Source organism: Melitaea cinxia, chromosome 17 (genome assembly GCF_905220565.1).
Source record: "Melitaea cinxia chromosome 17, ilMelCinx1.1, whole genome shotgun sequence".
NCBI lineage: Eukaryota > Metazoa > Arthropoda > Insecta > Lepidoptera > Nymphalidae > Melitaea > Melitaea cinxia.
This window is the reverse complement of record NC_059410.1, coordinates 15,743,653-15,771,102: the sequence shown is the minus strand read 5'-3', so window position 1 is coordinate 15,771,102 and position 27,450 is coordinate 15,743,653. Positions and strand designations below refer to the sequence as shown.

Below are 27,450 nucleotides of genomic sequence, written 5' to 3'. Positions count from 1 at the left end.
TGTAGAAGACCGTGCTATACATAACACTTAACACTCAACACTAACGCTAACGACTATAACGCTATTTGACGGATGACGATATAATTAGACTTTCACGGTGGGAGGTAGAATAAGCCAGTAGGACGTAGGCGTGTTCTAACAGTCACAAGTCTAAACATATAATGACAGTATCCGACAGTAAAAAGTTTCTATTCGCATATATTAATCTTTAAGTTGCTGTTTATGAATTGAGGAGAAACAGGTCCTAATGGCCTATTCTACCTCCCGCTGTCAAAATTTATTTGTAACGTCATCCGTCAAATAGCGTTATCCACGACTAGTGAAACAGGCCCTGAATATAACAAACGTTTAAAATATGGCAGGAATAACTAATAAAAATACCATACATAAAGTTCTAATGTAGCACCGTGGAAATAAACAAACAACTGAATACTTTCATTAGTTCTTTAACACATGGCGTATGTTTGTGTGCGTGACCTTGTCAATTCGCGATTTTCATTTTTATGACAGTGGTGTGACAGCTAGCGTTCGTATAAAACGTGTTCATGTCGCTTTGCTATCCTAATGCGGTTAAAAGTAAATATTTGTAATAATTTTATATCTTGTAATCTATTTTGCATTGTGTTTTAGTATTAATGTGACTAATTACCACACATATGTACTGTCTGTCTTTTCTTTCTGCACCCAATATTTAATCCTTCTGATTCTCTTGTATCGTAAACTCTTGATCTAAGTACAATTTATACCTACTAAGTACTAACGTGTAAGTTCAGGTAGGTTCTTCTTCATGAAAATAAATGAATGGCATTAACTTTTAGAACGATACAATAAAACTTAAACACAGGTACTTCGATGATGTTCTCCTTATCTTCTCTTCCTTACACTTATAGTTCATCCTCATTCAATGTCACTTAAACTATACTTTGTTCGGTATTATTTCTACTCGTTACAATATCAATTTTGATCGGTGATTCTCGGTCGGTGCTATCATTCTTGCTATCAGAACGAGTCAGTGCCCTCCACAGCTGAATTGATGGCATCTCTACAAAGAGATATATTGGTACAGCGACAATGTATGATAGAACAATGCCAACCACTAATAGGCATATCTGAAACAAAAACGAAATTTATTATCTTAATTTAGTACTTTTCATTAAGTTTCTTAGCATTATATCCCTTTCATTCATAACTAAAATGTTATAAATGTCAAGTTTGGTGTAATGTTAATTTTTAAATAATTTTAGGCATATAGATAATAAAAAAATTAAGCTTCAAAATGTATAGACATTTACAGATTTGATAACTATACAAATACTTTTTACCTACAAATTCTCAAAAAGTACCTACAAAATCTTTTGCTCTAATTTAAATCGTTTTAATTCCATAAAACACACAGTTGGGTGAAGCAAACTACGAATCAAGTGAGAAGAAATATAGTTTAAAATCATGATCATCATCATTTCAGCTTATTACAGTCCACTGCTGGACATAGGCCTCCACAAGTTCGCGCCAAAAATGGCGTGAACTCGTGTGTTTTGCCCATAGTCACCACGCTGGGCAGGCGGGTTGGTGACCGCAGGCCTGGCTTTGTCACACCGAAGACGCTGCTGCCCGTCTTCGGCCTGTGTATTTCAAAGCCAGCAATTTGATGGTTATCCCGTCATCGGTCGGCTTTTTAAGTTCCAAGGTGGTAGTGGAACTGTGTTATCCCTTAGTCACCTCTTATGACACCCACGGGAAGAGAGGGGGTGGCTATATTCTTAATGTCATAACCACGCAGCAGTTAGTTTAAAATATTGTTCGAATATTCTGTTTCTACGAACTACGAAATTAAATTTATAATTTCGAAAGCAACAATCTTTCATATCAGATCTCTTATATGTGTTAAATGAAACAAATTAATTAAAACAATACAGGTGAAGAAGTTACCATAGAATAACCGGACACGTGTCCGATCTGCGTGTTGCAGGCGACGATCATCCTCATGATGATGAAGTGGACGATAAACACGGAGTAGGTCAGGCGACCGATCACCTGGAACCCGCGCCAGAGGAGGGCGTCGCGTAGAATTGCTGTAGAGATAATTTATTTATTTAGAGAAATCTTCCAAAGTTGTTCTTGGATACGCAAAGCCTTGGAGATTAATTCAAAGCTGATATTATATACAAATAAATACAAAAATAATGGGAGATGTACCTTTTAAAATTGGACCAAAATATCTATAAGAACTTTACAACACAAAAAAATTGATCAATTTTTTTCAACTTGCTAGTTGAAAATATCTTTAAGTCTCACTAATACCATAAAATACTTTCACTTTCTACACTCTCAAAAGATATAAAATATCTAATGAGTTAATTAATTTATTTATTTACTAATAAAAAGATACACCATTAATATGTACACTTAGAAAATAATCTCACGTATATATAAGCGTATACAACACAAAAAATACCCAGCAACATAAAACAAAATACTAATAAATATCAACAACGTATCATAGCTAGTGACTACACGACACACGACACTCACAGCGGCACCCGCTGAGGCAGCCCAGCAGGAAGACGCAGAAGCCGAGCGCGATGAGGCCGCGGTCGAGCGCGCCGTAGGCCGCGGCGGCGGCGCGCGGCGGCGCGCGCTGCGCCAGGAACAGCGCGCCCGCCAGCGACACCGCGCCCGCCAGCGGCAGGCCCGCGTGGGCCGCCAGCCGGAACCACTGCCCATGGATCACATTATACTACACACTTAATCGTACAAACTAAAAATAGCATGGTGTCGTCTCCTGTCAAAGATTTTCATGGTAATATGAAACTTTGAATAGTTACGGGTTTCTGCAAAGAACTCACTATAGGCGGCGCCACGGTCGCTTAAACCGAATATAAAATCATCGTATCAAAAGTTTCAATGTAGCGGGTACATCGTTCCATAGCTTAATTGGCTAGAGCACCGACACGATCAGTCGGAGATGCGGGTTCGATCCCCGCTGGAACGGTCGATTTTTGATATGATATTAAAAAATGTTTAGTATTTCCTAATGTGTGGGTAACACAAAAATAAAACATATCAAAATACAACTTTCTTCTTCGGGAATAAGCTTGTGAATGCCTGATGAGAGCAATACGAAAAGTGTGATCGGGCGAAGCGAACCGAATTTAAGAAGGAGATATAAGTTAGTGAAAATAGAAAGAGAGAGAGAAAGAGGGAGAGAAAATCAAAATCAAAAACAGCTTTATTCAAATGGGCTCCAAGAGCACTTTGGAATCGTCATTTTAAAAATTAAAACTTTAAAAATCAATTATTATATTTGTAGAAGTAAAGCTACCGCCGATTCGGAATGTAGATTCTGCAGAGAAGAATCGGCAAGAAAATCCGCAGTTACTCTTTTGAAAAATAATATATAAATTGTGTTTTAGTACAAAATTAGAAACATGTTGCATAAAATACAGCGTCACTAAGTCCACTCATCTTTATCAACTATGTAATCCTGCACCGAGTAATAAGCTTTATCTATTAATTTTTTTTAAATAAAAACCTTTAAATTTATGTTGAGACAATTCCAAAATCGTTTGTGGTATTTTATTGTACATGCGAATACCATTACCCAGAAAGGAAACGTTTACTTTGCGCAGTCGGAAACTTGGAGTTACAATTTTGTTATTCCTTCTCGTGTTTACAGTGCGATTATTACTATTTATTTCAAAACAATGAATATTTTGGTGAATATACATAATATTGTTATAAATATACTGCGCCGCAATTGTTTATATGGCTACCTTTTGGAAAACATCCCGTAAAGGAGACTCGAGCTCCAAGATCGTAAATACCGCGAATAGCACTTTTTTGCAAGATAAATATAGTCTCAATATCTGCAGCATTACCCCACAGTAACAGGCCGTAAGACATAACACAATGGAAATAGCTAAAATATATTAAGCGTACAGTTGCAACGTCGGTTAGTTGTCGTACTTTTCTAACTGCGAATGCACTGGAATCCCACTGAAGTTTTGAGTCCAAATGTATCCCTAAGAAAACTGTAGTATCATTGACAATAAGCCTCTCGTTATTTATTATAAAATTATAATTTGGATGCTTAACATTAGGTAACACAACGCACTTGGTTTTTCTGGTGTTCAAAACCAAGTTGTTTATTTTAAACCAATCTTGAATTTGCGACAAAGAAGCGTTCACGTCATCATAATTTACTTTTTTCCTATCAACTTTAAATATTAGAGAAGTGTCATCTGCAAATAGCACTATATCACAAATATATTTAACATAAAATGGCAGATCATTTATATATATTAAAAAAAGAAATGGATTTAGAATCGACCCCTGTGGAACGCCCTTTTTAGCACAGATCCAGAAGACTTCGTTCCGTTTATTGATACGTGTTGAATTCTATTAGATAGATTTGAAGCAATTAGATTAAGAGCTTTACCATTAACGCCGTAATACTGAAGTTTACTTAATAAGATCCCGTGGTCCACGCAATCAAATGCCTTTGATAGGTCACCAAATACACCAATAGCATTTTGTGAAAAAAGAAGAGAGAGATAGAGAGAGAGTTACTCTCCGTATTACTGTAGGGGCAACTAAAGAAGTTTTACTTCAGTCGTGTGGTCTCACACTTGTTGTTTTTTTTTTTTTAATGAGTATCTACGAATTTTCTTATCGATTCTTCACTACAGAATCTACATTCCGAATCTATAGTAGCTTCTCTATTAACCGTAATTAAAATTTTGATTTGAAAGTGATGATTCGAACGTGGTTTTGAAGCCTATTTGAATTAAGTTATTTTTATTGTTTTTATTTCATGGAGTAAGTGAAATTCGTGACACGGATACAAGTGACATTACAGAAGTGAAAGTTGGGTAGCTTTATTTAACTTATTGAGAAACGTAGGGATGCCATACTCACCTAATGAAAAGTAATCCCTGCTGAAAGTTCCAGATAGATCCAAATAATTGACGGGAAGTTATTGTGAACTATTGTGTTTTTTAAACAGGGATTCCAAATTCTTTATTTAAATTTGATACGTTTAAATACAATTTTTATTTGGGCATTTTTCGATCCAGATAGATCTATTAGGATCCCTAATGGAACTTAACATTGTATCGGTGTTTTTTCACGGGGATAGCTACGGGACACATGAGCCTATTAGGTTATGTGTTAAGTGCCTCATTTATTTATATACACCTTGTACATGCTAGTATTAAAACTAATTAAATCTTTGTATACTTATAACAAAATGGATTTGTTTTTGTCTTATCATGGATGTATGGAGTGATTCCTTACAAAACTACAAATGGACGACCACATTTGAGATTATTTTTGCTATAAAAGTAATTATAAAAAACGTTTACTACCTTAGCTTCGCTGAGCTTGTAACCGTTGGTACGATGATGGTAGTAGATGAAGGCAGTGGCGATACCAAGCAGGTACCCGGAGAGGTTCATCCAGAGCGGCAGGTACAAGATCGTTAGGATACGGGAGCCCTTGAACATGGTGTTGACGACTCTAAAATAACAAACAGTAATAATGGTTGACATACAAGTAAAATAAAAATGATTTTTTTAACACCAGTTTTTTTTAGCGGGTTTGATCCCCACACATGACAAATATTTGTATTGACCATACAGATGTTTGCCGTGGTCTGGGTGTTTGTGCAGTCCTTGTGGGTCTCCCCTCCGTGCGTCGGAGAGCACGTTAAGCCATCAGTCCCGGTTGATATCATGTGCACCTGATAGCGATCGTTACTCATAGTAGAGAATATGTCCGCCAACCCGCATTGGAGCAATGTGGTGGATTAAGTTCTGATCGCTCTCCTACACGGGGAAAGAGGCCTATGCCTAGCAGAGGAATATAACAGGCTGAAGCGAGTTGTCTTAGGAAGAACGCTTGAAGTGAAACTGGAATATCGCTGTCGCAAAAGACAATTAGGCCGAATATATTTAAAAAAAAAAAACAGTTTTCTTCACATTAATAGGAAGAGCTTGATATTTGATCATGTCTACCAATAGTAACTATGAGTCACGCTTAGGTTGTGTGATCGACCACGATGGAGGAACTTCATGAAAATTTAATCGTTTCCGTAAATTAAATTTCGAACGAAAGGTAAATTTTATCGCTATAAAAATCGTAACACGTACATATGAGTAATATTCTTGGTACAGAATTAAATTATTCAATATTGACTTACTCAGGTGCCTGTGAAGTAATTATTGGTGTCAAATTGTAGAAATGAACGACTAAGCCGGTAGCTATGGTTGAACCAATGAGGAGCACGGATATAATCGGCTTCACTGTGCTCCTACATTTCAAGAATATGAACAGTAACACTAGACCCAGAACATGCAACTGCATGTCTACTGCCAAATACCTGAAAAAAACAACGTATAATATACCAATCGCAATGAAATGACAAAAAGGCTAAAGTAATGTTTAAAATAATACGACCCTCCCCAGGAGCTCCAGTTACCTTACTCACCACAGAAATGCAACTAGTTGAGATCACTATAATTTGCCTGTGATCTTCTGTAATAATCTGTGTGTTGTGTGTGTGTCGCTGTGTCTACGTCAATATGTTTCAAATTTGTTTATAACTGCTCCATACCACAACAATAATATTATAAGACTACAATGACATATAAATATTCCTAGTTCTTCTTAAGATAGTTTAAAAATACCATCTACACCAGGTACATTTAATTGTTCCATATTACCAACATTTATGCCAAAATAATGCCAGCATGGCATAAGACGAAAAAACTCACCAAGTATGTCCCATGCAGTACTTCCCAAGTGGTAGGTAGTTATGCACATAGATGGCGTGGTACCACCACCGCTCCGTGCAGTCCTCCGCCTCGCGCTGGATGAGCCAGGCCCACTGCGGGCCCTCCCCCAGCCGTGGGTACCACGTCATGGTGAACCATAGAGCGTATAATGCTACTGGCGTTAATCTAGAAGAATAATAATTGTGTTTGCTCGCAAACAAAAAAAACCGACTTCAATTACATCGACAAGATGTAAGCCCAGCTGTTGGATATTACAGGCTGAAGCGCGATGCTCTTACATACATTTCAATGATTCCTCTTTATTTATATAGATTTGCTTCATAATTGCTTATTGATAATTGTGTTTGTTATCAAACATGAATGACTTCTCTGCAGAATCTACATCGAATCGGAGGTAAATTTACTTTTATGATAATTTTGTTTGCTCGCAAACGAAAAAAAACCGACTTCAATTACATCGACAAGTAATACAACGTAGGTAGACGACAAAAATTAACAAACGCACTAGTCGTCACTATGATTTTCGAGGGTTTCCCTCAATTTCTCTGGAATGCCATCATCAGACCCTGGTTTCTTTATAATGGTACTACCCTTGGGATATCTCCTTTCCAACAAAAAAAGAATTATCAAAATCGGTTCATAAGCGACGAAGTTATCCTCGGACATACATAAAAAAATCTATACTAATATTATAAAGCTGAAGAGTTTGTTTGTTTGTTAGTTTGAACGCGCTTATCTCAGGAATGAAAAATTCTTTCAGTGTTAGAGAGCCCATTTATCGAGGAGGGCTATATATTATCATGCTAAGATCAATAGGAATGGAGCACTAATAAATAATGTTTAAACGTTTTTTTTTTCAAGTAACTATTGAACGCGGACAAAGTCGCGGGCAATATCTAGTAATATGTATACGGTCGAATTAAGTAACCTTCTCCTTTTTTTAAGTCGGTTAAAGGACAAACAAGGTAACATAAAAACAGCAAAAACAATGTCAATAAATTGATTTTGTTCTTAACCAAACCTTTTCATAATAAATGTCACGTGAATTTCGAAAAGCATTTCTTTTCAAAAGATTTTCAGATTTATGAGATGTAGATATTATTACAAAGAGTTAATTTTTACAAAGAATAAATTTTTACAAAGAGTTATCTTCTTTTTCATAATTACCTTATGTATCGGTGTATGAACGACAGTATACATTTCAAGATAGACAATTTTCTCGTTTCGGAATATATCAGACATAAATATGTTGTGAGGAAGCCGGAGATTGAGAAGAAGACCTGCATCCACAGCGGAGTATTGAAAGCCACCTTCGCACTAAGCTGGTCAAACATCTAAAAAAAAAAATACAACTAGAAGTACAAAAAATGCAAAAATTTGTATATTTGCAAGGATTGATAGTTGTCGACCGACATTAATATTATTGAAAAAAACGATTTAAGATACTCGTTTGTTCTGTATATTCTGGATTGTCGATATATGAGAAATTACACTTAAATTTTCTCGTCGAGATCGAGGCGGAGGGCTGCACGGAGCGGTGGTGGTACCGCGCCATCTACGCGCATAACTATTTACCACTCGAAAGTACTGCATGGGTCACACTTGTTGAGTTGGATAATTTAGTGTCACATTAGATTTACCTTGGGATAAGTTATCGATATTCATATAAATAATAAATAAATAAATAAATATCTACACAATACACACACGGTCGTCTATTCCTAAAGTAAGCAACTTAATGCTTGTGTTATAGGTAACAGCCGACTAGTATAGCTATATATATATTTTTTTCGATAAACATACTTATAAATAATACATATATAAATATATATAGTATACCCAGACTCGGGGTGGGAATCGAACCCACAACCCCTGGAGTAGAAAGCAGGGTCAATACAAACTGCGCCAACGGGCTAGCTAGGCCATATTAGAAGATTGTGTCAGATTTCGACTGTCGATATATGAGTACATGGTTAAATTTGCTCTTAAATTACTTAATGTTTAAATAAACGCTTGGTACTCAGACCCTCCATTTTGATGAAGCCTTATACCATGTGGAAACATATTCAATATAAACACAATTATACAGATCACGACAAACATCTATAAAACTGAAAAATACAAATATTTATGAATGAAAATAATGCTTAAGATACTTTTACCTGACGTAGAGCACAGCAGGAAATTTCCTGCTCAAAATATGGAGCAGCCCGACTGGGATAATACTTCGACCTTACAGAAGACCACAGCTAAATAATACTGCTTTTAAGCCGTGTTATGTTCCTGTTGGTGAGTAAGGTGACAAGAGTTTCTGGGGGAATTGGGAATAGGGTCGGCAACGCGCTTGCGATTCTTCTAGTGTTGCAGGCGTCTATAAGCTACGGTAATCGCTTACCATCAGGTGAGCCGTACGCTTGTTTGCCGACCTAGTTATATATATAAATATACTTACATGTTCTATATATTCCGGATTGTCGATATATGAGTACACATATGTGATGGACGTGTGCGTGAAGATGACGCCAAGCGTTCCCACGAATCTAAAACAATACATAAAGTTTTGAATACGTAAGCATTGTCCTAACATGTGGATTCTAGACCTTTGTCTGAATTCTAAGATTTTGTTTAGTAATATTTGTTACATGTCCAAAAAGTTAAACATTAAAATGTAAACTATTTCGGAGAAGTTTTGATTGATTATATCATTCACCCTGTAATATCCCATAGTCCCACTGCTAGTTAGTTTGAAGCTACCATCGTATTCAACATATAGATTCTGGTGAGAAGATTCAACAAACACAATAGTCAGTCTCTTCTTTTTAAGCACTGTCAATACATTTAATTTTATTATTAATATATTTTAAATTTAATCACATGTCTTGAAATCAATGCCTTAAGAAAAGTATGTAGTTAGTATTAGTGTGCAACAAAAGTATGTATATGTTACCGGAAATGTATGTAATCCGTCATTGTATACAATTCCTAGGAATTGTGCGTCTTTCCTAGGACATTTATGTATTAAATAGTTTTTTGTAACAATATTTTATACATTTCCTAAATAGCTTCAGAATTATATATATTTCCTAGGATTTCTATACAATTCCTAGATTTCATACATTTCCGGTAACATATACATGTAATTATGACAGATACCTGATTCCTTCAAGGCAGAGGAGATCCTTCGTTCGGTCGTCTAATTCTTTCTCAGATTTGATTCGCTTCAAAATTTGCCAGTTACGTTTTAACGAAAAAGCTTGTATGAATTTGTTTTCTGCAAAAAAAGACATTTACATATAAATACTGGCAAACCTATCGATTACGTAATTAAAGTATAATTTCTACTTATTATGTTAACTAGTGGTCGCCCAGAGGTCAAAATTCGACCATAACTAATCTATATGTATATACAAATAAATAAAATTGGATTGTCTATTTGTAATATTAAAATAACCGTTTTTTACTAAATGCATATGGATCACGGATACAAATAACTGAACAAATACGGATACAAATAACTAACAATACAAATAACATTTTATGTCTGTCTGTTTATTCCGGCTAATATCTGAAACGGCTGGACCGATTTTCACGGGACTTTCGCTGGCAGATAGCTGATGTAATAAGGAGTAACTTAGACTACGTTTATTTTAGAAATTTATTTATTTTATAACTCTGCGAACTTATAACAACTTTTTTGTTAAATTCCACGCGGACGAAGTCGCGAGCACAGCTAGTTTAAATTATTCTTTTTCAAGGTTCTATTGTCAAAGACTATACTGCAAAATATACGTGCAAAATTTCATACTCCTCCGTACGCGCGAATTTCGTAAAAAAGGGTACAAAGTTTTCTCTTCACGTATTAATATTTATGTAAACTAAATGGTTACCTGAAAATCCAGTACAACGTCCACCAAAAATATGTATCACTGTTGCCAAAATCGTGATCGTAAGAAGAGACAATGTTACGATGTTAAAAGCACCGGTAGAAGGATGCGTATACACCGTCTCAGGTGTATTACAAAACTGTACGGCCAGAATTTCAGCCTGAAACAGACATTTTTATCGATTATGATCGATCGTACTGCTACTTTAAATATTTTAATCTGGTAGTTAGTTTTGTGAAGTTATTATTATTTTTTCATTGTAGTTTTCATTTGTCTCTAAAAGTTACCATCAGTGATTAAGATTAGCACGACTGAAAATTGCATGGAATCCAATTCAAACACTTTTCGGACTTTCATTTAGCTCACATATTTACAGAAAAGAACGTCTTGTTATCACAATTCGAAAGCAACGGTCGTGAATACAAAATGGTGATCGATACTATCGTAGAATAAAATTCGAACAAGTACTGTAAAACTTGTGAAAACCGTTTCGTCGTTATCAGTTTGTTAGCTTGTGACTAAATCTGCATATTTCGGAAGTTATGTTAAAAATATCCCAAAATACATTAAAACAAACATAGACCTAAAATCCTGTATCAGGTAATAGGGGTAGAGCATTCCATAGTTTAGTAAAACTGATAATATCATTCAAAATCAAATGAACTAAAGTTAAAACTATTACATAAAGAATTTATATGCTTGAAATATGTTAAAATCATAACTTTAAAAGTCCTCGAACTTTACTATGACCCGTGATACAGCGGTCACGTACTACTGTTTGCGGAACATTATTGTCGTAAAATACTTCGAAACGAATTACAATTTAAATATTTGCATATCGTAACACCAGCGTTATAAAAACTGGAACTCAGTAGAACACTACAAATTAAATTACTAAAAATTACCCTAAGACGTCGGAAAAACTTTACTTTTCAAAGAAACTCCTATGTTTAAAAATCTAAGAAATTAATAAAATATCTTGTCTTGTAATAAAATATCTTGTGCAGTCCTTGTGGGTCTCCCCACCGTACCTCGGAGAGCACGTTAAGCTGTCGGTCCCGGTTGTTATCAAGTACATCTGATAGCGATTGTTACTCATAGTAGTAGTAGGGAATATATCCGCCAACCCGCATTGGAACAGCGTGGTGGATTAAGCTCTGATCCTTCATCTACATGGGGAAAGAGGCCTATGCCCAGTAGTGGAATATTACAGGCTGAAGCGATAATAAAATATCTAAATTGCTAATGTATTTTGTTATAATCATATCAGCAGAAATCAATATTTATTTCACATCGGCGTATCAAAGATTCTTGCTAAGCTGGATTGGAAGTTAAGATTTTTTTTTATACAACTAGGTCGGTAAACAAGTGTAGGGCCCACCAACAAACCAAAGATATACTGCGTGGGCTCGCCTGATGGTAAGCATTGCAAATGCGTTGCCGAACCTACCACAATGACCCCCCAGGAGTTCTGGTCACCTTACCACAGGAACACAACACTGCTTGAAAGTAGTATTATTTAGCTGTGATCTACAGTAAGGTTGAGGTACCTACATACAGTCGGGCATAAACAGGCTGTTGTGACCTACCTCAATATACAGTAAAAAGATGGATTCAAAAACATTGCTGACTTAATGTAGGTACTTATTAATTCTACCCATTGATTGGTTGTATTTTTAAAAAGAAATTGGGTAATTGAGGATAAAATAATTATTGTAAAATGAGTTCAGATTTCTAACTTTGGTTATTCGGAAAGTCAGTATTTGTATATGACTTTAAATTTTAAAAGGTTACTGAGAGTTTCCCTCCGGCTTTTAACAATGGCTGGTTTGACCTCCAGAAAGTAACCGAGACGGATGTAGGTAAATAGTGTAAGCTCTTGGTTTTTTTTTTCACATTTTTCTGATGAACGCAATCGTGCAGGCATCCCCTTTTCCGGGAAGTTCAGGGAGATTTATAGCCTTTAACTTCCCACTGCTGGGCATAGGCCTCTTTTTCCATGTTGGAGAAGGATTTTTAGCATTTATAATACGTTGTAGCACATTTTTTGCTCTATATCTACAAAGGTTCCATCGATATAACATAACAGTGTTTCAATCACGATTCATGCTGTAATATCCTTTCTCCATGTAGGAGAAGGATCAGAGCTTAATTCACCACCCTGCTCTATAGCGGGCTGGCGGATACAATGTTACATGATATTAATGATAATAATGTTTAAATTCAGACAAAAACCCTACAAAGCCATATACCATATACATATTCGAATATTATTATGAAAAACTAAGTACAGCTAATAACAGCTTACCTCCAGTTCATACTGCGCCAAGTTACTATTGAGGCAGCGCTCCGCAGCACCACGCCAGGTCTCCGGACCTTCGGCTCCACATTTGCTGATGCAGACACCACGGTGGACCAGCGTACGATTATAATGCTTTTGGGTGTTTGAGGAGTATTCCTGAAAACATCAAAAACTTTAAATTGAATATATATACTATACACCCACATAATAAATGATTCAGACTTAAACATTCCACTGCGGGGCTTCCACTTTGTCCGTGTAGGATGGGTCAGAGCTTAATCCACTACGTCGCTCCATTGTTAGCGGTTATATTCCCTTCTATGAGTAACGATTGTAATCAGGTGTCTATGATAACAATCGGGACCGACAGCTTAACGTCATCTCCGACGTGCGGTGGGGAGACCCACTCACCACCCATGCACACATACACAAATTTTATACAAGTATTTAGATAAATAGTAGTTAGAAATTATTGTATGTACAAATTTAAATTGAAATATAATTCAAAATCTAATCTGTTATGAAATATTTCTTTACTTATATCAAGATGAATGGTGTATAGCATTCCAAGGAGAGATCGTTTATCGCAGAGATTAAAATCGTAATATTCGACACATTGAAGGTCGCTTTTTACAACATCAAGCTTTAAATATCTTAAAATATCGCTGTTTAGTTTCTTTAGTAACTTTATAGATAAAAATTTTTGGTCATTTAACAAAAAATCAAATACAATAATTTTGCATTTTAGTAACCTAAAATAGTGAATAAATAAATGTATTTTTATTTGCTAATAATAAATAATTCCAATTTATAAAAAAAAAACTAAAGAAAGAAAAATGAAATAAACTAAATTATTTCGCTAATATTTAAGTAAATATTGAACCACAAATATAATTCTCAGTAATATATTTGATCTAAGTATTTACTGATTAATGTTAATTTACACAAATGTTAATTTAGAAAATTCTTTAGCTATAATTAGTAGACACAAACACCGAGCTTATGTTCTCGTACTCGAAGTGAAAAGAATGTGATGAATGGTAATAAAGCTAAAATATCAAATCATATTGCGGTCACCAACCCGCCTGCCCAGCGTGGTGACTATGGGCAACACACATGAGTTCACGCCATTTTTGGCGCGAATTTGTGGAGACCTATGTCTAGCAGTGGACTGCGATAGGCTAAAGTGAGTGAGTGAGTGAGTGAACAGATCATATTCTTATGATAACGAATCACAGTTGTAAATTGTTTGTTGTAGATAATTTTACGTTTCTTCTTTGGATCGTCATTTTACAAATTTAAACTTTATAAATAAATTATTATTTTTGTAAAAGTAAAGCTACCTACGATTCGGAACTTCCCTTCGAACCCTTTTTCAGATCTTTCGTCAGCCAGACTATAGATGTCAGTACAATGGCTGGCAACTGTCGTTACTGCATCAAATCCGGTACGCATTGTTCCTTAACAGAATGTCGACCTAATTACTTGTACGGGACCGCACATAAAATACGTCGCGTGAAATTTGATCACTACGGACTCCTTGCACTTTTTCGAAAATAAAAATTATCCTGTACATAAGTTACGAATAGATTTTAACGGCCAATTTTACCTAAATATTCTTAGATAACGTTATCGCAACCAAAGGAAGTGCTAACGCCGCGCACCGCCACGAGTATTCGTTACTACTTCCTATCGCAGTCCACTGCTGGACTCAGGGCTTCCCAAGCTAGTGCCGAAAATCAAGGTCCGGAATCCTCATTCAGCCCCCGCCGGCAATCTTACGTAGATCGTCGGTCCAGCGGGTTGGAAGACGTCCCACACCACGTTTTCAATGTGGGATGTCCACACGCGGTCTTCACTCCAGGACACGTCTGCCCCAGAGGCTATCGGTCCTGCGACACAGTGACCAGCATACTTCCACTTCAACTTGCTTATTCTACAGGTTATACCAGTTACTTTCGTGGGACCTCAATATTAATTTTATATTAGCTTTTTTATTTTTTCTTTAATAATTATCATCATTAAAACAAAGTCGCTTCCCGTTGTCTGTATGCTTAGATCTTTAAAACAACGCAACGGATTTTGATGCGTTTTTCTTTGGTAAATAACACGTGGTTCAATAAGTCCCGAGACTAAGTACTAAAAAAAGGTCTTTTTTATAAAATTAATTTTTATTCATCAACATAGTCTCCTCCAAGAGCGATACAGTCCCACCAACGCTTTTCTAACTTTTCTATCCCATGTGTGTAGAACGATTTGTCTTTGGCTTCAAAATAAGCCTCCGTTGCTGCGATAACTTCACTATTTGAGTCAAATTTCTTACCCTGAAGCATTTTTTTGAGGTCTGCAAACAGCCAGTAATCGCTGGGGGCCAAGTCTGGCGAATAAGGGGGATGAGGAAGCAATTCGAAGCCCAATTCGTTAATTTTGGCCATCGTTCTCACGGACTTGTGACAAGGCGCGTTGTCCTGCTGAAACACCACTTTCTTTTTGTTCATGTGAGGCCGTTTATCCGCAATTTCGTACTTCAATCGCTCCAATAAGCACATGTAATAGTCACTATTTATATTTTGCCCCTTTTCAAGGTAGTCGATGAAAAGTATTCCATGCGCATCCCAAAATATAGACGCCATAACCTTACCGGCCGATTTCTGAGTCTTTGGACGCTTCGGGCGGCTTTCACCAGCCGCTCTCCACTCCGCTGCCTGCCGATTGGATTCCGGAGTGAAATGGTCAAAAATCCAGGTTTCATCCATTGTTACATACCGACGTAAAAAATCCTTTTTATTATGATTCATCAGCGCCAAACATCGCTCTGAATCATTGATACGTTGTTCCTTTTGATTAGTTGTAAGCAAACGCGGCACCCACTTAGAAAAAAGCTTTTTCATGGCCAAATTTTTATGTAAAATAGTGAAAACACTACCAGCTGAAATCTTCACTATCTCGGCTATCTCTCGCACTTTTACCTTCCGATCTTCCAATACGATTTTGAGGACTTGGTTAATATTTTGTTCAGTCACTGCTTCATTTCGACGACCTGAGCGTTCCCCATCATTGGTGTCCATGCGACCGCGTTTGAAGTCGGTATACCACCGACAAATGGTTGCTTTAGAGGGAGCTGATCCTGCATAAGATTTTATAAGCCCTTGCTGTGCTTCAACGGTATTTTTTCCCATTAAAAAACAATGTTTTATCAACACGCGAAACTCGTTTTTTTTCCATTGTATCGAAATTAGAACCGTAGCGTCACTTAAATGTTTCAAAATCAATAATTTTATTGTTCCATTTTTAAAAATTTGACACATATTCTTGTATTGATAGCCAGTACTTTTTAAAAATCAAAAGAGTTTTTAATATATGCGCCATTTCCAGGTTAGTCTCGGGACTTATTGAACGATCTAGTAGAGTGATTCCAAAGCAAATTTTATATGTATAATTCAGGCATATTATAGTAGAGGAACACTGATAGCTTTTATATCGGTGCGGAGGCGGGACGGGTCACTAGTGTTTAATAAGTTTATCATCCAATATCTGATACAAACATCGATCAGTATGTCTCATTAGAATAAGTCTAATCAGATTGTTAATTAATTTTAATAAAGTATTTTTAAACCCTTGATTATTTTAAGTATTCCGGCTGTCGTAAACATAATTTCCGTAACCGTTAGCGGAGCAGCCAAATGTGACCACTACACCCACCAATCTTATATAAAGCAAATATTACAATAAAAAATTGTATTCATATTTTATTGAAATATAAATTACATAATGGAATAGTTGTAATAAAATTATAATATAACCCCCCCCCCCCCTTTCTAAATCTATAGCATCACAGAAATCCGCTCGATTTACAAACAAGTGGATGACCTTCGCCTACTTGCACCGGTCAAGCACTTTACACTGTCATCATATACTGCTGTAGATCTTAAACTAATCAGTACAGAATTCAAATATGTTTTATTTACCTTAGTCTAATTTAAAAAGTAATCTGTATAATCTATACTAACGTGAGCGAGAGCCGTTTTTGTTTGTTCGTTTATACTGCTAAAACTATTGAACCGATCGTAATAATATTATACCATAAGATGCAGCGTGTTTCGGAGAAGGTTTTAGTATATGATATGTTGGTGATTACTTATCGCGTAAAAAAGAGGACGGATAGAGGTCGCTAGTAGAATAACAAACCATTATTCCTTTCGGCAAGCCACAACTAAAGCATGATTTTACTGAGTTCCATTATCATTTTTAAAAGCTTTCTAAGAAAATTTTTCAAATGTAACTAACCCTTGTTTCAAATTTTTGTAATATCTAGAAGAATCTAGAATGTTCTTAATAAATGATTATTAAGACTCTAATATATCTTTTTTTTTAAGTTTTTTAAATTTTTTAAAATAAAAGTAGGTATAAATATAAAGTAAAGAATTGAAAGATAATTTCAGCAAAATTAATGACTATTTAAACTTTATGTGTTCGACAGTTAGCCTGTTTCACGTTTGCCAGCTTAGCAGCTGCATCGATTGGCATTTATCGATAATAAAGTTCAGTTATTAGTTGCTATAATAGTAAGAAAATTTATACCTAAGACTAAGAGATAAAAAAGTAGGGTACAAAGTTGCCAATTCTCTTTGGTTTGAAACTCTGATTAGATTGGTACCGAATCGAATTGAATTGAAACCAATTACCCTTTTTTAACTCCGTGCATTTATTTGGAAAATTCATTATTAGCGAACTTGGGGAAGCCTATGTCCAGCAGTGGACAGTGATAGGCTTAAGTGTGAGAAAGTTTTATGTCAAAAATTGTATAAAGCATTAAAATTGGAATATTTATTTACCTTTAGGAAGTCCAACAAGGGTGACGGCTTGGGTGAAGTTAGAGCTGCATCCACCATGCAGTAGACGTCCTTCGGTCGCTGACACAGCGCCCACTCGTCCAAGTGAAAAAGCGGCGGTATCTCAAGATATGTAGAATCTGTAACAAAATAATAACGGACTCTGTCTACACTAATATATGAAGGTATAAGTAACAGGCCGAACAAGTTCTGATTGAGTAAAAAAAGAAAAACTTAAATTTATTTTGGTTAAATGACTGCCAACGTGTCTTTAGAGTTCACATGATTTCGGCAATCTCATCTAATAAAACAAATTCCAGAATGTGTAAGCTTTGGTAGTTAGTCTTTTGCTCAACAGATGGCATTTATTTAGAAAAAAAAGCGCGGCGAAATTAAAACAAACCTTTATTCTTAAAAAAAAGCTGGTGTAGCGGTTGCTGCGGTGTAAACACTTCTGGACCAAGACACAAGAGAAAGTTCTACTGAAGCCTTTATGTGATACGCTTATTTTTTTCATCTTATTAAAAATTATTAAAATTTGTACGGAAAATTTTCGTATAATCTAATGTATGCATTTGTGTCAATGCTATAATGTGAGCTTGTTTGTAAACCTTTAGATTGTAAAATGACTTAAATATGTTGATATCGTTCGTCAGTTTTACTCTCTTCAAAGACATTATTTACCTACTTCATTATTACGTGCATTGGTATTACGATATCTATTTGCTTCAACATTATCTATACAAATAAATAAAATTGAAGTGTTTCGATATTCAAAAATGTTTAGAATTCCTAATGTGTGGGTAACACAAAATAAAATCGTACATATTAAAAATAGCATGGTTTCGTCTCCTGTCAAAGATTTTCATTGTAATATGAAACTTTGAATAGTTACGGGTTTCTGTAAAGAACCCACTATAGACGGCGCCACGGTTCGCTTAAACCGAAAATAAAATCATCATATCAAAAATTTCGATCTAGCGGGTACATCGTTCCATAGCATAGTTGGCTAGAGCGCCGACACGGTCAATCGGAGACACAGGTTCGATCCCCGCTGGAACGGTCAATTTTTGATATTATATTCAAAGATATTCAAAAATGGTTATTGAAGTGTCTGTTTGTAATATTAAAATGACCACTTTTTACTAAATTCATATGTACCTAGGTATACACGGTACATTTACCAAAATAACATTTTTTTATTATTTTTGTCTCTCTGTCTGTCTGTCTGTTTGTTCCAGCTAATCTATGAAACAGATGCACCGATTTTAGTGGGATTTTCACAGGCAGATAGCTGATGTAGCAATATCCTTGTCTGGACCAGACCTGGTCCTGATAGAGCTTGCCGGATCTTTTTTCTAGTCGGGTTAGTTGATATATAATAAATCGCCAAATGTATGTATTTGCAGGATTTCCAAACAACTGCACTTAATGGAATATTTTCTTGTGTTCATTATTGACAGGATAATGTCTACATAACGCTGCAGCCTGTAATATCCCACTCCTGGGCATAGGCCTCTTTCCCTGTGTAGGAGAAGGATCAGAGCTTAATCCATCACGCTGCTCCAATACGGGTTAGCGGATATATTCAAGAGTCTATGTTATCTATAGTTCAATACAAACATACTTACTATATAGAACTATTACTACTATTACTATTAACTACTATTATATATACTATTAACTACTATTGTTATACTACAAATTTGTACAGAATACAAATATACATATATATGTACTGTACATATGTACTAGTACTGTTTCTATATATACCATATAGAAGCCAAAATTAAATTTACTTCAATAAAAGTATTAAGCTCTTGCGCTAAAATTATATTTTACAGACATAGATATTTTACAAGTTTTACCTTTAAATCTTTTGACTAGAATTATTATTCCATTCAGATCTGTTATTGTCTAAGATTGACATCACGCTACAATGTAAATGCTGGTCAAGGAAAACTTACCTATTATTTCAGATATAGTAGTTTTGATTTTACCTCTGGCTTCATGTGATTGACAAAATAATATGTAAATAATATCTATGTAATACAAAATAATATGCAATATAGATTATGTGTTGATGGAATTATTTTTACAATCGCCTATTTTATATTATTGACATATGTATGTTATGATTGACATATATATTATGTATGTGTATGTTAGTTAATATGATCTTACATCATCAATGATTCTTTCTCCATTTCTTAGACATAGTGAGAATTAGGGTATGATGGGGCTGGCATATCTGTGTAGACAAAAGTCCCTAAAAAAAATAAAGAATTAAAAAAAAATTATTGACAGTCATTTTAATTGCTAAATGAATCATAAAATTTCGCGTGCATGTTATTGTAAGATTATAATTAGGTAATTAGTAAAATATTGCCAGTTAATAACGTTTAGGCTGTCAAAATACTAGTAGTCGCCTCATGGTCGAAATTTTACCATAAATAATTTAAATTATAAGTTTGAACATTAAACAAAAGAGTATATATGCGAGTTTTTTTTTCAAATTGATTTAATGTATTTTTGTGAGAAGAATTGGAGCTCAATCTACCACGCTGCTCCACTGCGAGTTAGCGGATATATTCTCTACTATGAATAACGATCGCAATCAGGTATTTATGATGACAACCGGGACCGAAAGCTTAACGTTTTCTCCAGCGTATTTGACAATATGGTATTTTATATTTACAGAACGCCCCGTGCTTACCTAGTCATTCATTCATCTCGTCATTATTCTGTGCTACAATCATGCTACAATGAAGTAAAAAGTTCTTGAAATATTTATGCAATCAAAATACCTATGTTAATGGTGCAAAATGTATAAATGTAAAATGAAATGAAGTAATATTTTAAAAATGTGATATAAGCCGATCAATGTTTAGGAATAAACAACTAACTTAATACTAAGTAATCGTTAGTTAAAATCTTTTAATCAACTACTTTAACAAATAGCTAATTATTTTTTTTCAATTCAATCCAATTATTCGGGTTTTGATAAATGAGAACTTGTTATTTAATTTGACATTTTACTAGTAAGGTCGTCGACTCTCTACTGCACGTAAGTGGGTCAAAATGATTTAAATTATATCAAGAAACTTTGTTTTTTTATTCGTCCTTGCAATCGTGATAGTAGACATGTAAGAAATTAGCTTTGCCCCACGATTTTAACCGCTTTAACTTAACAATTAAAAGTAGGAATAATTTTTTTAGTTATAGCTTAAAATTCCCCTTGAAACCTCTCTCAATCATAAGTCCAATAACGATGAAATATTGATGATGTTACGATACAGGAGATGAGAGCTCATACGAAGCATTTTATTAGGATTAACAATATCTCACTGTTCATGATATTCTGATATATATCGTATCGACAACATGTAACATCTTCTCCAAAACTAATTGAATATTTATATGCCCGATTACCCGTTATGATATATGATTACGATACAGGAGAGAGAGAGGAGGAGATGTTGCGAATATCCGCATCTGCATCCCCAAATAGGGGTCACTCGCATTAATTTAAACATCTGCATTGGCGTCTGTATCTGCAGGAATTGATGCGGATTTGCGGATGCGGGTTTAATGCAAACGATGACATGACTAAGTTATGTACAATTATTTCATTCGCATATCTTTATAGTGTAATATCGTTCATTTCATCAATTAAATTCATCTGTATATTAAATTGTATTATTCACATCTAATTCATATATTAATCTTTCAAATCTAAGTATATCTTTTACGGAAATTATATGAGTGAGTAACAAGTAAGTGTGAGGTTATTAGGATAGGCTGAATGATAGCTGGACGTTCTGGTGACCCCACAGACACCACATACATAAGCACTTGTGCCAATATTGTACGGATTTTGTTTTAGTTCTGAATGTGATTCCCTTTCTATTACAATATTTGTTTACTGTATTAATCCAAGCTATTTATGCTGTGTATGAATAGTTTAACGTAAATTTTGAGTGATAAAGTGCATAAAAATGTTGCTATCAACAATAATTAGTAGATGGACACATTTTTAACTAACTTACAAAATAGATGAGGTTCCTTAATTGGGTTTTAGTTTTTAACCAACTTCCAAAAAAGTAGGAGGTTCTCAATTCGACTGTATTTTTTTTTTAAGTATGTTACATCAGAACTTTTAACTGAGTGGACCAATTTCAACAATTTTTTTTATCGAAAGGTGGTGTGTGTCGATTGGTCCCATTTAAATTTATTTGAGATCTAACAACTACTTTTCGAGTTATATCTAATAATGCGTTTTTACTTGACGCTTTTTTCGTCGACCTACGTTGTATTATACCGCATAACTTTCTACTGGATGTACCGATTTTGATAATTTTTTTTTTGTTGGAAAGGGGATATCCCTAGTTTGGTACCATGATAAAAAAACCAGGATCTGATGATGGGATCCCAGAGAAATCGAGGGAAACTCTCGAAAATCCGCAATAACTTTTTACCGGCTCTACCGATTTTAATAATTTTTATTTTAATCGAAAGCTGATGTTTGTCATGTGGTCACATATAAAATTTATTGAGATCTGATAACTACTTTTTGAGTAATCTTTGATAACGCGTAGTTACTTGACTATTTTTTCGTCGATCTACATTGTAATACTCGTCGATGTAATTGAAGTCGGTTTTTTTTCGTTTGCGAGCAAACACAATTATTTAAGTATGGTACCTCAGAAGTTTTGACTGCGTAGACCGAATTCGGTGATTCTTTTTTTCATCGAAAGGTGGTGGTTGTCATGTGGTCCCATTTAAATTTGATTGAGATCTGATGACTACTTTTTAAAAAATGGTTGATAACGCGTATTTACTCGACTATTTTTTCGTCTACCAGCGTTGTATGAATTGTCGATGTAACTGAAGTCGATTTTTTATTTTCGTTTGCAAGAAAACGCAATTATACTATAGAAATAACATCTGGTGAAGTTTGTGTGTAAAAAAATGCTTACTAAAAATTTCTCGCAAATGGAACGTACCTCTTCAAGCTCTTTAAAAATTATCAGCTAAAGTTCCCAGAGAACCAATATTTAGTGGAGCAAGGTTATATATGATTTACTAAGAAAGAAGTTGGAGGCTACATTATTAGTAATATAGATAAATCACAATTTTTACTTATATTTTGGTATTAAGCATTTTTTAAACATAAGTATATTTTAAGTATTGTTCATAGTTAAAATAATTATCCAATATGAAAATATACATAATAACAGTGTTTTGAGAAATGTAGTGGAGAAAAATCTTTTACTTCACAACCTTTTCAACTTTACTTCATTATCTATTTAATTACAGAAAAAAAATAGATACAATTTATGTGATAAGCAGTGGAGCAAAAACAATTAGCAGTGTTTCTAAAGTAATAATACTAAAGTATACACGATATTATATCTAATATATAAAATTCTCGTGTCGCGGTGTTTGTAGTTAAACTCTTCCGAAACGGCTTGACCGATTCTCATGAAATTTTGGGTGCATATTGGTTAGGTCTGAGAATCGAACAACATCTATTTTTTATCCCCCTAAACGTTAAGGGTAGTCCGCCCCTAATTTTTTTTTAATTTTTAGATAAATTATTTATTCTTTATTTTATTATGATTTGGCGTAGAAAAATACATAGAACCCTAAATTTGCACCCTTCTACCACCAACCCCCATTTTTAAATAGCGTTTAGCGGCAAGACGACGTTTGCCGAGTCAGCTAGTACTAATATAAAAATATGATATTAAGCTATACAAGTAATCGTCACTCAATCATATTACAATTTAATAAGGTATCGATTTCACCAAAGTAAATATTTTTTTTTTATTTCTGTTATCAAGTTCTTTTCATTTTTTTATACGACCTCGTCGGCAAAAGAACGTAGGGACAACCTGATGGTAAGCGTTTACCGCAGCCTATAGACGCCTGCAACACCAAAAGCATCGCAATCGCGTTGCAGACTATCACCGACCCTCCCCGGGAGCTCTGATCTTCTAACTCGCCACAAGAATACTACACTATTTAAGAGCAGTGTTGTTATGCAACTTGCAATGAATAGTATATTGGATTACCGAATATTATAAATGCCGTAAAGTAAACAGTTTAAAAAATCTATAGTTTTTTTTGCAAAATACTCTACTGCCCTACCCAGAAGACAAAAATAGATAAATTATTACATTTATTACGTACGGTTTTGCGTTTAGTAAAAACAACAGGTATTCATTGCATCATAACGGTTTAGATTTTGGAACGAAGTTCCTTACGGCAGGCTTGACATTTGGCTGGGCGACCCAACTGAAAAAAATTTGATACTAAAACCGTACGAAAATATATAACGGAAGTGACGTAATACCAGTCACACGACTGTATAATATGACGTTTGTACAACTAAAATATTACTATAATAAACTTTTTTTTAAAATTTTTTATATAATTTTATACTGTCGTCAAAAATAAACAAAGACACATGTTTTTTTATTTGACCTTATAGTTTGAATTATCATTATTATTATTATTTTGTTTGATTTATTTTATTTTACGGTATTTGTTATTTTCTAAAATACTAAATTTCCTAAATACTTTTATGTACTTAATTAAAAACCAATCAACAAGAAGAGTAATACAACGAAAATCGACGAAAAAATAGTCAAGTAACTACGCGTTATCAAACAGTACTCAAAAAGTAGTTATCAGATCTCGATAAAATTTATATGTGACCACATGATAAACATCAGCTTTCGATTAAATTAAAAATTATCAAAATCGATACACCCAGTAAAAAGTTATTGCGGATTTTCGAGAGTTTCCCTCGATTTCTCTGGGATCCCATCATCAGATCCTGGTTTTCTTATCATGGTACTAAACTAGGGATATCCCCTTTCCAACAAAAAAAAATATCAAAATCGGTACCTCCAGTAGAAAGTTATGCGGTATAATACAACGTAGATCGACGAAAAAAGCGTGTAGTAAAAACGCATTATTAGATATAACTCGAAAAATAGTTGTTAGATCTCAAATAAATTTAAATGGGACCAATTGACACACACCACCTTTCGATTAAAAAAAATTTGTCGAAATCGGTCCACCTGGTCAAAAGTTCTGATGTAACATACATTAAATAATTGTGTTTTCTCGCAAACTAAAAAAAACCGACTTCAATTACATCGACGAGTAATAAACGTAGATCGACGAAAAAATAGTCAAGTAACTACGCGTTATCAAAGATTACTCAAAAATTAGTTATCAGATCTCAATAAATTTTATATGTGACCACATGACAAACATCAGCTTTCGATTAAAATAAAAATTATTAAAATCGGTAGAGCCGGTAAAAAGTTATTGCGGATTTTCAAGAGTTTCCCTCGATTTCTCTGGGATCCCATCATCAGATCCTGGTTTCCTTATCATGGTACTAAACTAGGGAGATCTTCTTTCCAACAAAAAAAAGAATTATCAAAATCGGTACATCCAGTAAAAAGTTATTGCGGATTTTTAAGAGTTTCCCTCGATTTCTCTGGAATACCATCATCAGATCCTGGTTTCCTTATCATGGTACTAAACTAGAGATATCTACTTTCTAACAAAAAAAGAATTATCAAAATCGGTACATCCAGTAGAAAGTTATGCGGTATAATACAACGTAGGTCGACGAAAAAAGCGTCAAGTAAAAACGCATTATTAGATATAACTCGAAAGGTAGTTGTTAGATCTCAAATAAATTTAAATGGGACCAATCGACACACACCACCTTTCGATTAAAAAAAAATTGTCGAAATCGGTCCACACGGTCAAAAGTTCTGATGTAACATACATAAAAAATACAGTCGAATTGAGAACCTCTTTCTTTTTTGGAAGTCGGTTAAAAAAAATACAGTCGAATTGAGAACCTCCTCCTTTCTTAGAAGTCGGATAAAAATCAAGAACTTCGAAATATATATAAACTTCAACATTTTTTTTCAAATAGTGTTGCTTGTATTCTATCCGAAGGAACTTCGTTCCTACCTGGTGTTCCATGACACCACATAATTTTTATTTACACTTGAATCGACTATTGTTATATTTGTTTCATTTTACATTACGATAAACTAAATAATAAGACGTGTTGACACAGCGGTCATAGCAATGGCTATTGCGTTGGTTGTTGCGGGTTCTGTTCTCTAGCAAACTACTTGATAGTCCATGCAGTTGTTTGTCGTAGTCTGAGCACTTGTCTCCGGACGTGATTATGAACTCACGACTCTGTTGTCGATTACTAGGGGGTCATTAAGTGTGTTGAGTTTTCTATTTTATATGTAAAATATACATAACTTACCATTCATCTTCATGAAGTAACCGAAAGATCCTGGTAAGACTGCCGCCATCACGAAACACAAATTCAGTAAAGTTTTATGACAATACATTGTGACTGCACTCTATCACTTGGTATTGGATATTTTTAACAATTTATATATACTCTTAATAGCCTTTAAAATAAATATAAAAATAATGTTAAAGTCAAATGATTCTTTTTTTAAATATGTGAATTATTTTTTATTAATCATAAAAAAATTATTGTCTTTTTACGTTGTCGTAAGCTTAAGATTGTTGAAAATAATTATGATGAAATATTTATTTTATATTTTATAAAACTATCACCAATGTTTTTCTCTCAATTCCGGAATATGTAACAATTTTTTATTTATTAATTAATTATATTTTATAATATCGCTACGCCGTTGCGTGCGCGCAAGTCGTAACGGACTGAACTTAACACGATCAACGCGTATTACGAAAGCGTTGCCCAAGCTCCCCGTCCTCCAACAGACCAACATAACATTACATAAATATATAGTGTTTAATACTAATATTCGCTCACATGTAACACAAATATATATATGTGGAAAAATCATGGAAAAAAATTGTGATTAAAATGATTTAGGACCTCTTCAAATTTATTATTTATGAAATTCCAACAAAAAAAAATTTAAATCAATGTTTTGGTGAAGTAAAATGAAAATATTTACTTATCGATAAGCTAAATAATACTGCTTTCATGTAGGGTTGTGTTAGTCTGATGAGTAGGGTAGCCAGAGCTCCGATGAAGGGTAACGGATTGGTGTCAGCAATGCACTTGCAATGATCCTAGAGTCATCAGTTGAACTGTAAGCTTGCTTGGCACCTTCATAGAATAAAAAAAAAATCAATTCTTCTATATTTATATTATATTAGTTAATATAGATTTAGAATGTTGATTCTGCTGAAAAGAATTGAAAAAAAAAACTCAACAATTAGGTACTTGTTAAAAACGAAATAATTACATTACTTAATCATTATAAATTCGTTCATATGTTCTGCATCAAAGACCGCGTAAATAAGCGCGCGCATCTTTGTCGTTTATATAATTTTGTACTGATATAATTATGAATGTCAGTCTAACAAACAAAAAAAAAAAAAAAACTTAAAAGTATCAGTTTACTGGGACAGTTATGATATTAAACAAACTGTTTGTTAAAAATCAGTGCAAGTGGTAAAATAACACAATAATTAAAAAAAAAAAAAACTAATTGTTGACTAAGGTATTTTTTATGACATTTTTTTTAGTTTATTTATTTAATGATGCAATAGTACAATCTAATATATAAAATTCTCGTGTC

At 34.3% G+C, this 27,450-nt stretch overlaps 1 protein-coding gene across 1 annotated transcript; it reads right to left on the bottom strand.

Moving 5' to 3' along the window:
• Positions 1–911: 911 nt before the first annotated feature.
• Positions 912–26,217, bottom strand: LOC123661453 (nose resistant to fluoxetine protein 6-like). The gene is made up of 13 exons (XM_045596409.1): positions 26,130–26,217; positions 17,816–17,952; positions 12,987–13,136; positions 10,682–10,838; positions 9,948–10,065; positions 9,247–9,334; positions 7,962–8,128; positions 6,774–6,959; positions 6,200–6,379; positions 5,367–5,517; positions 2,533–2,716; positions 1,930–2,072; positions 912–1,109 (listed from the first exon to the last, which is right to left on the bottom strand). The coding sequence occupies exons 1-13, from the start codon at positions 26,215–26,217 to the stop codon at positions 912–914; spliced, it is 1,947 nt and encodes a 648-aa protein (XP_045452365.1).
• Between the last annotated feature and the right edge of the window lie 1,233 nt (positions 26,218–27,450).